This window comes from Styela clava, chromosome 1 (genome assembly GCF_964204865.1).
Source record: "Styela clava chromosome 1, kaStyClav1.hap1.2, whole genome shotgun sequence".
Lineage (NCBI taxonomy): Eukaryota > Metazoa > Chordata > Ascidiacea > Stolidobranchia > Styelidae > Styela > Styela clava.
Genome location: NC_135250.1, coordinates 31,208,737 through 31,221,245, shown reverse-complemented (window position 1 = coordinate 31,221,245; position 12,509 = coordinate 31,208,737). Strand labels below are relative to the sequence as shown.

At 36.1% G+C, this 12,509-nt stretch overlaps 2 protein-coding genes across 3 annotated transcripts in view; one reads left to right on the top strand and one right to left on the bottom strand.

Moving 5' to 3' along the window:
- The window catches only part of LOC120334738 (phospholipid phosphatase 2-like), a 29,148-nt gene extending 23,293 nt beyond the window's left edge, over nt 1-5,855 (top strand). The window contains exons 7-8 of one of the 2 annotated variants that reach the window (XM_078113474.1): nt 1,243-1,397; nt 3,575-3,743. In XM_078113474.1, the coding sequence (XP_077969600.1) occupies nt 1,243-1,397; nt 3,575-3,599 (180 nt within the window). In that variant the 3' untranslated portion in view covers nt 3,600-3,743. Of the gene's footprint in view, nt 1-1,242; nt 1,398-3,574 lie in introns of both variants that reach the window. The other variant, XM_078113472.1, reaches the window with a different exon arrangement.
- A 1,148-nt stretch (nt 5,856-7,003) lies between these two features.
- LOC120334732 (ribosome production factor 1-like) lies at nt 7,004-12,280 on the bottom strand. The gene is made up of 4 exons (XM_039402226.2): nt 12,018-12,280; nt 11,048-11,204; nt 8,953-9,131; nt 7,004-8,072 (listed from the first exon to the last, which is right to left on the bottom strand). Exons 1-4 carry the CDS (start codon nt 12,188-12,190, stop codon nt 7,550-7,552), a joined length of 1,032 nt encoding a protein of 343 aa, XP_039258160.2. The 5' UTR covers nt 12,191-12,280; the 3' UTR covers nt 7,004-7,549.
- Nucleotides 12,281-12,509: the final 229 nt, after the last annotated feature.

Here is a 12,509-nt window from a genome sequence, read left to right as displayed (position 1 = left end):
GCGAACCATACTACTTCTTTTATCAATACCTTTCCATCTAAAATCTGTACGTTTCAAACCTTACTCTAGGTTTTGTTCGCTTTCCCGATTCTATAATCAGTTACTTTTACTTTTATTTTTATCTATTATTATTGTCGTCTATTGCTGATTATGGAGTCGAAATAAACTTATATTCCCAGTCTGGTGAAAAATAACAGAATGCTCCACACAGCCGAGCCAAAAATGTCAGGATAAACAGTTAATAGGGGGTGATTATGAACCATTTTGAGTCTATTTGTTTAGATTCAACCTAATCTTGTAGTTCTGGGGATTGATTTCAAATAAGCACAAGAAAAGCTTTTTCGTTATTATTATCTTAACTTTTAACCTTGTAATTTGCACTTAATGGGTTTCTGATACTTATATTTATCCATTGTTTTGAATATCAACGCAGAAAAATGTTATTTTAAAGCAAGGTCACTTCTCAAGGTCATTCCTCGCTCGAAAAGAAAGTCTCAAATTACTGGCGACATACGTTTTTCTTCACAATTCACGGAAAATATTAAATTTCATGATTTCGAAATAATTATTTTCAGAAGTTTTCTATGATTTGGACAAGATGACACAAACCTTGCCGAATTTAGGTCAACTTTTTAATTTGATTTATTTCACAGCATTTTCTCTTCATCCTCTACTGTTATGCAGGGTATCCATAAAGTCCCCAAATTCAAATTGCAAAGGGAATTTATCGATATCATATATTGTATTGTTCTTGCTCTCACAGATGTAATAAATGAGGCAAAAACACTTTAACAATTACTGATTAAAAACAATAAACCTGGTTAAGATATATTGAGAATTGACTTCATAACAAAATTGTAAAGGGGCTTTATGGACAGACACCCTGTATAGAGAGCATTTGTTATTGGTAAAACCAGAATCTTTCGAGTTTAGCATCGCCTATCTAATTTATTACACCATGGGTGAGGTTTGGATCCAGAGATGTTTAATCTGCGATGCCAATGTTCGCTTTCCTGATTCTGTAATTAGTTTTATTCAATTTGTTTTTATATTTGTTTTATCGTCTTTCATGCTGATTATGGAGCGAAAATATTTATACCTATAGTTAGCCAACGCTCTAACCCCAAAGCCAGTCGTTTTTGAGTGTTCTCAATTTTTGATAATTACTTTGAGCAATCACTCCTAAGCACAAGAAATATTGTAGCAAGATAATTACCCCGATCCTAAAACCTTCTTCCTTAGATTTACCACTTTTCAAAGTCTTTGAAACCCCTACATAAAAAACGAAATTGTGGACAGTCTGATGGCAAGGAAAGTTCAAGTAATGGTGAAACAGACAGACTCCGCCCTTTATCAGCACCTAGTGATGAATCTGACCCCGATAATTCAGCCACCAGGTGCCGCTATTACTCTATTTGCATGTGGTGATTGTGGTAGCACAGTAGTGGTGGCGACTTGTTCTTCATGCTGTCTTGTCCTATAATTATGCACTTTTCACACTCATTGTTACGGTTGGTTGCACTTGTCACAGTTTGTTGCACTTGTCATGGATGATTACACTTGCTTTGCTTGGTTGCACTTGAAAAATAATGTGCATAAATTCCTATGCACTCACAATATTAAAACTACTGTTGTCTACTGCAGACACCGCTTATACTCAAACTCTTTCCTTATTGAAAAGCAGTGAACCATGACTAGACAGAATATTTTAATTTTAATCTGGGTTAGTGAATTGCTGCCAGGACACAAACTCATGAGGTGGAATTACATCATCGCACACCTTTTTATCAATCTACATATCACAATGCACTAATTTTCTTTCTGATGTTCTGAATGATAGGACATGGTCTGGCACATGATTAGCCGTCTTCTCATATTTCCTCTCTCTCTGGATATTTTGAAAATCCTATCGTAACATACCTTGAGTGGAATAACACAAATTTACACTTGAATGGTTTTTGAATTCTGGTTTAACCGTGTGTGAAGAGTTTTTTTAGCAATCTAGTTAAACTAATTATTAACAAGAGAGCAATGCTCAAATATATGGACACCAGCTTGTCCTGATGCTTTCTTCTTGTTATCTTTGTGTCAGGCGTGTTTATATAGAGGCGGTATATATTATTCAGCAGCATTTATTGAGTTTGACTTCCTGATCAACTTAAAAAGCCAGATTAAAACACAAATTTAACAGCTTAGCACAAAAGAAGAATACCCGTCATAGCATGTCCACACAGAATATATCCTCAAGGTCATCTCAGTGACCTTCGGCCCAACATGATCACTTACCATGACCCTTCGTCTGCAAAAACTTCAATATTCAGCCTCGAGCTGTGTCGCTATACCCAGGATGCACATTCTTCCTAAATAATGTAGATAACTTTCCAATCAGCTTCAAGAATTGCAATAATTTTCATGCAAAATTATTGTATGGTGTGCATTACCTAATTATGTAGCATCGTTAAAAAACATAGATTTTCAATTGTTCATATTTATACCCATATTCATAAAGCTCGTTTGCATCTATGGCTAACGCTAGAGAATTAAAAAATTCAGGATTAAACTCATTTCTTGAGAAAATATTGTATGGTGTACATTAGCTAAGTTCATGGCATCTTTTCAAAAATAATAATGTGTTCACAATGAAAAATTCACATTCGCGTTTATTTATTGAGGTATGTTTAAATTTTTGGCATATTCGATAGATATATACAATCTTCATTGACTGCAATTGTAATAATTTCTCATGAAATTATTGCATGGTGTGCATAGGCTAAGTTCATGGCATCTTTTTTTTTAAATAAAAGTTCATTCACATTTACAGCCATATTTATTAGTAGTTTCCTTTCGTAGAAAATGCTTCTCATTAAAAATTAAGAATTTTGATCAGCTGTTTTAAAATTATTTTTCGGTGTGCTATGAGTAGCCAACTAATGATTAGGCTTTGACTAGCATAGGGGTGTGCAACAGGCAGCCCACTGGCCACCATCCATCTTGCCAAGCTATTTAGTGTGGCCTTGGTTAACACACAGACTTTTCCCTTCAGATATAAAATCCTTACCCGACTGTTTATGTTTAAAAAGGCGCTCACGCGGGTAAAAATACATATTGTTGTTTTGCTCTTGTCGCTGTGTTAAATTTTTGGCCATTTTGCCGAGTGCATTTAATTACAGTGAATCTGCGCAATTGCCTTTTCCATTGTGCAAATTTTTTAATTCTCCGTTTACATGGAAAAACTATCTTTTTGTATGGTCCAGCTAGGTGTCTGAAGTTAGTTTCGTGTATGGCCCACCAACTAAAAATGTTGCACACCCCTCGACTAGTATGTTCTAAGGTTCGTGTCCAAATACTTTATCGAATTTAATTTTTGAATTGAGGATTTGTCATAGAAAAAAAATGAAAAAAAAATTAGTTGTAATGCAGTAACAGAACAGGAAAGGGGTAGGACAAAGACTTAAGTAAATAGGTGATGCATTAATTACTTAACATGATAGTGCTAAATCATAACTTATGACAAATTTCAAATTCAAATCTTTTACTTCCTTGTGTATTACCTGTGACCTTATTATTTCTACAGATTTATCTCTACTACAGAAGCTTGACTTATCCAGAACGTAAATGTTGTCGTCATTCTAGCAACTCGACATCGCCAACTAGTGTTGGTAGCAATTCAGTGATGCAAAGCCCTCATATTAAGCAACCAGAAAGCAACGGGACCGCAGCCAATGATATCACCTTGAAAATGGAAGATGACACTTCTCCACTATGACAATGATGTAACAGAAGGAAGATGACGTGACCATGGTGTTGTCATAAACAGACGGTCACTCCTTATAGCAGTGCATAATCTGATTCCTCTAATGTCCATTAAGCCCTCTTTTCAAGAAATTTCTGTACTATTCCGCAATTTTTCCATCTTTAATTCTGTTAATCTTAGGTTAAGGATTGTATTTTTATAACGATGGTTTTCAACCAGGATTCCGCCAGTACAGTCCGAACTTCGAGTCTATATTATTATAGGCCTGTTATTTGAACATAATCGGAGCTCCAGAAGTATGTGCACCAAGATGGCGCACAACCTGAACATAGTATGTGTACCAGGTTAGGGTTCAGGTTGTGCGCCATCTTGGTGCACATACTTCGGGAGCGCCACATAATAGAATACATATTAGGTTTGCCACTATTATTAAATTTACTACCCTTTAAAAATCATTTTATTTTGTCAGTACGAGGTTTGCTTTTACTTATATAGTCAATACAATACTGCTTATTGCAGCATTGCACAGGAATTCTTCTCGACAAACAGGTTGAAAACCACTGTTCTGCCACCTAACCTGATCAGAATAGTATGAAATCTGATTTTTCCGTGTTATTCAATGATATCAAATAATAATGCTTAGACGATTCTGATAAGTTTATGTATTACATGGCGACACGCTCCAGTAAATGCCGCGGTAAGCCATCTAATCCGATAATTTAGCCATCTTTCACAATCAACCTAACATACTTGCTATTAAAGAAGCTTCCTGTTTGAGCTTTAACCCCCCAAATGTTTTATTTTTTATATTCAATTATTTTTTATGTTGTGCGGCAGATTTTAATTATGTATATTTAAATTTTGACTCTGAGCACTACCTAGTTTATCTATGAAATTGTAAAATGAGCTAGAAACAGCCATCAGTTACATAAACCACCCTACGATAATGAGGAGTTTTTACAATCCTTCGTGCACATAATTCCCCCCCCCCCCCACAGGATTCTAATTTGCAAACCCATTTAGGGTGATCATTAATTAGATGGCGAGTGTATTCCAACACTTCGCACAATGTTATTGTGTTGCGTACTCTCCAATTTTCTATCAGTTCCATTTCTAGTCGAGTCCTCACTTTAGTAGCCCGACATAGAAAGTATCCCAGCGCCCGCCCCTCTTATTTTTCATACAATATATTGTTATCAACTACTTTTATATTTTTAATTTTAGAACTATTTTTCTGTAGTTTAGAACGTACATAGTTTCAGTATTACAGTAGAATTTTAGAGTTCAACTTTTTTCAACTAATTTTAAGTACTTTTACGTTGTGTTATTAATTATAAGTTATTGCAACCTTTTTGTGATGAACAAGATTCAAAGCAACAAATACTTATTTACTTATTATACTTGTATTTTCGACAAATTGCAATGAACAAAATATAGTAAATGCGATCAATAGAAATCAAGTAATGTTAGTTTATCGCTACCACTCCTACCATGTTTTTCACAATACAACAATATATTTACACATTTCGATATTTTTTTTTGCGTTGCATTTTTCTTTTTGAGTCAAATCATGTTTAATATTAAATTTCCATCATAACTTTAGTAATAGCTAAAATGGACAATTTGGTTACTACGGTAGTGTTTCTACACAAGGTTAGGGTTGGACCATAATTTTTTTCTGATTTTCCATATTTTAGTTCTATTACGAGTTCGGGGATTGTCTGTGTAATCCAAATCAATATACCATACCCCCTGCCTAATAGGCTTCAGTCCCTTCACAGAACTTGATGTGAAGTAGGTGAACGAAATTAGTTACCTCCATATTGGTACACATACTTCTGGAGCGCCCAATTTTGTGCTCCATGCTACTCCTTAGTACTCCAAAAACTCCTGTTTTAAAATTGCAGGTAAAAATTATGGTCCATAACTACTCCCCAGGGCTTTTAGAAACCTAAATTTTAAAATATCAGTTCTGAAAAAAACGAATTATGGGTCCTTCATAGCCTAATTTGTAGCTTTTAGCTTCTTATATAGCTTAGTTTCTATTGTGTTCATTTGTACAAAAAAGTCATATGTTTTATAATAAAAAAAAAATAGTGTACTTTCGAAATTTTTTAGCGGGTTGGTTGTTCCCAAACTGTGGTTGATTAACCTGAAAAAAGAAAAAATTTGACAATTTTTTGGGGGGGGAATCTCTGTTATTGAACGGTACGTGGGAACTGTGGGTAGGCATGCATGCCACTGATCAAAGAAGACATGATTAGTAAAACAATATGGCTAAGGAAGTGGAAACTGTTAGATTAAGAAACGATAGGAAATGGAATGTTAAAATTGCGGGAAAATCAGTCTTGAAAAAAGATATTGGATCATTTTTGGTTTGCCTGCGAAGGCATTAGCATTTTTGATGCAATGACAGCTGTGAAGTAGAATTCTCTATAATACTTAGTTGGAACAAAATATCAATACACGCTTATGATGGTTTGGGATGCCGTTTGTTCTCGACTTTGCCTGGTTTCAATATTGCCGAGGAAGAGAATGGATATTTTATATTTATAAAATAGGTGATTGGGCTTTTATCAATTCCATTTAGGGCAATGGAGAAAAAGTACTAAGTGCTATTGAACTCCTGCGTTATGATCAGCGACTAACATACCGGTTATGTTCGCCGTTATGACGAATAGGCTCAATGAAACAGCCAGCCCGGGGTTCAAAATGGGCGTAGGGCATCTTAACAAATTGGTTTACGTATCAATAGGAGTTGAAACTTACAAAATAAATGGGTCGGCGATCAATGCCTTGCATTTAGCAGTTGAAATATATTTGGCGAACTGACAGGAAGGTTGGCGAGGAATGCAAATGAATACTAAATCTATAAGCAATTATGTGGGTGCGTTTTGTGCAAGTAAACACCAATCAAGTCTGCGCTTACGAAAACAAATAACTGGTTAACTTATATCCATCTACTTATGAATAACACGTTTTTATTTAAAAAAAAATTCATCCTCTGTAATGTCTTGCAAGTCATTAGATTCATGAATTTTAATATAACTGAATTGTTTATCTTGCAAATTTCGTGCCGTCGACTTGGTCTTACTTAAGGGGGGGCTTATATTAGAATCATTTGTAAAATTCAGGCTCGGCCCTATTTCCAGGCTATGGTCTTATTTTCGAGAAAACAAAATAGTTGCATTTTCTGTCCCAAAATTTCTTAGCCACTACTTACATCCCAATTAAGAAAAAACGACAAAACCTGCTGCCAAATTTTATTTCAATATTAATTGAGCAGTATACCTCAAATGGAGATGATCACAGCATAGAAATCAGCAGTCTATGATGATGAGCTTCAGCTCCCAACTCTAGGTTGAAAAATTTCGACTCTTTTAACTTCATTGGAAACATGCAAAACTCCACGGCCTCAGAACACAAACAACAGGAAATAAGCAATTAAGGCCTATACAGACACTTCGTTATGACAATGAATAAAAATAGTCGAAGTTTAACACGGGGCCGTATAGTAGGAAAGCTGAGATTGACTGAAATCTTCATAATATTTTGCGATCGACTGATTGTTTATAAGTTCACCTAAAAAAAGTACGAGAACTAGATTTAAGTATTCGTTGGAGATACATACAGCCCAGCGGCTGATAATACCTAAAATAAACTAGTCGCTGAAAAATGCAATTTGACGCACTAAAACACATTTCTCATAAGACCAAATTTTAGGAATTCTTTGCTTATTTTTTATTATTATCTCTTGGATTTCAAATAATCATTTGAAAGTGAAAGATAAATTCTCTACAAATGGAATTTTCTTCTGCTGGTGTCCATCTCCTTGCGTTTATGAATCCATTCGTATTCGCCAAATTTAGAATCGAAAGTCCCAACTTGCAGAGAACGTAGTTTCAATGTAAAACGAGGCCCGAGCTCCTGAAGGCCGACACGCTTTTCGTTCCGGAAAATGTAACGATGTTGCCGTACAAATACATAGTCTCTTTGATTGTGAAAGGTCACGACCCTACGACCTTTAAACTCAGGGTCATGAGGAAATAATGCAGCAAACATACGACCCACACGATGTCCCAAACGAGTTCCGAAGTTGTTTAGAATAATTTCAGGTTTGTGTGATGACGGCGCATCACTTCGTCGAATCTCATCCCGCAATTTTACGTTTGAAACTTTGAAATGAGCAGTCGGTCCGTCAGGAAGGTGACACAAGACTAGTCCGTTCGGAGTTTTCCTGTCCTCATTAACGACGATTAAATCTGTGAAATCTTTAGCAATGCATTGCGGAATGATTTTCTTCAGAGCTAGTCTCTTCCTGTGAATGGAATTGATTGATTGATTTAATTTCAAAATATAAGTTATTGTTTCTTTATGGTATTTATAGCAGGGATGTGCAACTTGGGGCCCACAAAAAAAATGGTACGATCCGCGGAAAGTGCCAGCCAGGTGCGCGGTCGCAAAACGAGTTTTTGATTTTTACGTGCAAGTAATTCCTTTGTGTTTCACGGCTTATACCTGAGCTCGTGCAAATTGACCAATGCATGTCATCAGATCAATAAACAAAAGTTGTGTGCCTAAAACTACTAGGAAGCTTATGTTAACTAAAGGAACGACCCGCGATCTCACCCAGTTATTTCTATCTGGCATTCCTGTATTATTGAAGGTTGCACAGCCAGTCTTTATAGTGTCAGTTACTCTCAGCATTTTACTGGTTGCCCATAGCTTCTCCCAGATATCATATTCCTCAATTTCTGTGCGACTTTGAGAAGCACTGGCCCAGTCATTGAAGATCTTTGACTCAAAACCCTATACTTTGTATAATGACACTTAATAATGTCTTTCGATTCGAACAACGCCAAATAAAAGCAGACACTGATAGATAACAAAATTTGGTGCTACAGAAGTATGCACACCAAGATGTCGCACACCCTGAATCCTAACCGGTATACACGTAATATGTTCAGGTTGTGCGCCATCTTGATGCGCATACTTCTGGAGGTTTCAAATTTTTTAAAGAATCTCAAGCAAGCATTTTCATCTATCTGTATTGGTTCAGTTGAAGAAAGGGTTATTTGATAGCAAGCCATGCCCAGCACCTCACTCAGCTTAAAATAAATATGAAAAGCTAAGCCTGCTTGCAAGAAGCTTTGTTCAGAGTGAATATTGCACTGTAGAAACGAAAAAAACAGACAAACCTGTAATAAATGTGAGAATTTGGAATGAACTGTTGGACCTCTCTGATAAATTTCATGACACGATATCGAGGTCGTTCCGACGTTGTGATCAAAACTTTAGGCGTCTTCTCTCGGTCGAAATACGAAGCCATTTCATCAATTGATTCATCGAATAGAACTTCTTGGTCTAGGGGGCTGACCTGTGGGTATAGGAATTGATAATTAGAAAAAAAATTTCAAGATAGCAAGAGTATTCTTGCGGCGAAATATATGATTTTTATCAATGCTCTTTGCATCAGTGTAAGTATGTTGATAGATATTTGTCTGTTGGACACTTTCGTATGTTACTCGATATCTCACGAAAGCGAAGTTGAATCTCCTCCAATTTGCATGTGCTTCCATCATATCTCGGACCAAAAGCATATTGATTTTGGATGAATTATGTCGTGTAGTTAGCGAGTTATTAATTAATTAGTGACGGTGTTACGTTGTAAACGTACGTTTGTCGTATATTTTGCCACTGTATGCAGTGCATCGTGCTCTGCCTTGTATCCAATCATTGTAGACCCATTATTACCCTTTGTATGTAGCGTAAATTAGTATTATTATCTATTGTCTGGTTTAGCGTTTTCCTTTCGGTCATTTGCATCAGGGTATCGTCGTGTAAAGAGTCGCAGATATTTGTCTGTTTTGTGGACTGTTTATCTGTTATATATTGTAATTGTATTAGCCTCCCGGATCGGAAAACGTTTGGTGAGAAATTTGCCTTTTGTTGTTGTTATATGCTTTGACTTATGTTAATCAATTGTGTTTTATTCATTTAAGAAAACCGCTGTTCTTTGCCAAGAATATAAAGAAGTGATTTATGCACGTGTCTTGTTTGTGGACAAAGGGGCTGAGAGTGGCGCGTTCGATACGTTTTCATTGTGTCTCGTCGATATTGATTCCGAGCTATCAAAAGACGTGACAACGGTGTCACTATGAAGTAAGAGCGCGTGAATCGATCGATAAGTCTTCGGTCTACGACCGATATTCTCGTTTGCAACATCAGGTGGTGTTTAACATCACTTGACTACTCAGCATTTCAGATATGACATGGCAAGATTCGTGGCAGGAGCTGCCATGAAGTGGTAAGAACTGCGCTTCCAAGATAGGATTGATATTCAACCTTGAAAGAGGAAGGTTAATAAGAGGGTACAAATATCGATGCGTAAGGGAAGCCAGAGTTACTTCAGATGTACCTGTTTCTTTGGAAGAAAAGTAAATAAAAAAAATTAGTAATGATAGCTGGCTAATTTTATCTGCTCCATGACAGTTGTAACAACATGAGCCAGTGAAACTAAAAGCCAACTAGAATTAGGAATTGATAATTAGAAAAAATTTATTCAAGATGTGATTGATATTCAACTTTAAATAAAAAAAACTGTTATAAAAATGTTTCAAATATGGGCTCGCAAGGATAGCCAGAGTTAATTCAAATGTATCAGTGTTTCTTCGAAATAAAAGGGCATAAAAATAACAATTACCTCTATTGCGAAATATTAATATTGATAGCTGGCTATATTTTATTCGCTACCTAAATCAACCTAAATGGTGAAAACTGAAAGCCAACCAGAATGAATGTGCATCGTCACCAATTTGAGACTAAAATCCAGCAATATATTCCCACATAATCAGTCAACAAAAAATTCAAAGTTGGTTCTTTGTATATGGTACTACTGACATGAGGTAGGTCTGGCCCGGTACTATAATCATAACACAGCGGAAGACCGATAGCATCTCTCTTGCACAATAGCTTAGCACAGTGGCCCCCAATCTTAAATGTCTTGTGGCTTCCTTCTAGGGGCTTTTGGCACTCATGGCCGGTTCATCATCCCGATTGTATTTATATATTTATTGTGATTGGTAGATTCCAAATCCCATTATGTTCAAACAATCCATGCTCAACAAAGTGAAAATATCTTGTGAGATAACCTTATCAAGCAATGAAACTAGGAAGACAGGGTATCCTTTTTATAAAGTGAAAAGTAAAATCAGTTTTGCACCTGGCATTGTGGTCGCCTATACAGGGCCATGTAAGCGAAACGTACAAAAAAATTTACCACATGACACATACCATAGTCTCATCTTTCACTCTCATATTTTCAATAGTTTTCGACAACATTTTTGGCGGAGCGTCCTCCCCCAATTCTTTCTGTTCTTGCTGCCTTTTCTTCCGTTGTTTGATTTTTTCTTTCCTTTGAGCCGCTTTGAATTTACGGAATTCTTCAGATCTGAAAGTGTCAAATTATAATGAGTTTAAATGACCCTGTTTCACTTTCAGATCAGTGGCTCAAATGGTGGGGCGTAGACATTTTTTTGAGGGGGCGTGAAGCTAGTGAAAAATAGATTTAATATTGCCAGTCCTCTTTTGGAAATTTACTTGACATTCATGTATTTCCTTCGCCTTACTGTTATTTGTAGCTTATCATTAGCTAGTTGTTTTTGTGGTGAGGCGGAAGATTTGACAAATTCTAAAAAGAGGGAGCGACTTAAAAAGTTTGAGAACCACTGCTTTAGATTGATTCATATTAGGCAATGTGACTCTATTTATCAAAGACTAGTAGTGACTGGAGTCTATAAAGGGGAGAAGTCCATGAAATCTGGGTCAAGCCGATTACGTCCGGTTACAAGCACGTGCAGGAATGTGATTAGTTGTCCAATTTAAGATTAATAGATTTGATGGTAAAGAAAGCAATAACCTGGTAACCCAATATCAAAAACTCAATAATACAATACAGTTTATTTCGGCATTCTGAAAACACAAAAACTTGAACACAAAACGAACAAAACACATAACAGAAATGCCTGGAAAAAAAGCAAAACTTATAAAGTTTATAACGCTCAATGCACTGACTCGTTTACCAAAAGTAACACAAATAATTTATTTATAAATAATAAAAAGACTCGACGAGCAGCAGTAAAAGGCTCCTAGGGCGTTTCATGTGGAAAAGTGAGTCAAACATACAAGTTGAAAATAATGACAATAAACTTATCAGAACAAAGTTCTTAAAATTTTTTTTCATCAAAATTCGTTTTTAATTTACCTTTTCTGTTTGTTTCCAATTTTCGACAACATGGCGGCCGCTCGTTGAGACATTTCATCAAGTTTAGGATTCGTTGGGGCCGAAGATTCAGTAACAACGCTGGCAACATCACTGAATACCCCACCCGACGTGATACTGATTTGATCATCTTCCAAATTAACGGCTTCTTCCATTTTAACTATTCCTACTTCCGATTTAAACTGAGGAACAGAACACTGCAACAAGCAACCCGACAAAAAACGACAGACAGACAATACACGCGTGTTGCCCTTACATATAGAAGTGTACGGAGTCGTTTTTTAGTGAATGAGAGATTTTATTTTAAAAATTTAAGTTCCAGTTTTTTTTTTGCAAATCAATTTTTTAGCTAATTTTCCCTAAATCTGACCGAATTGTGATTTTTCAAGTCACATTAATTTTCTTGAGGACCGAACCACGATCTTTGAGTTCGCGCGTATCGTTATCCTTACCATGTGCTATTAAAATATCGTA

Excerpts from the sequence above, each read along its gene's own strand:
- LOC120334732 (XM_039402226.2), bottom strand. The coding sequence starts at position 12,190 with ATGGAAGAAGCCGTTAATTTGGAAGATGATCAAATCAGTATCACGTCG. Across the intron at positions 9,132-11,047 it reads GAGTGAAAGATGAGACTATG|GTCAGCCCCCTAGACCAAGA; the intron begins GTATGTGTCATG and ends CTATACCCACAG. Across the intron at positions 8,073-8,952 it reads AATTCTCACATTTATTACAG|GAAGAGACTAGCTCTGAAGA; the intron begins GTTTGTCTGTTT and ends TTCCATTCACAG.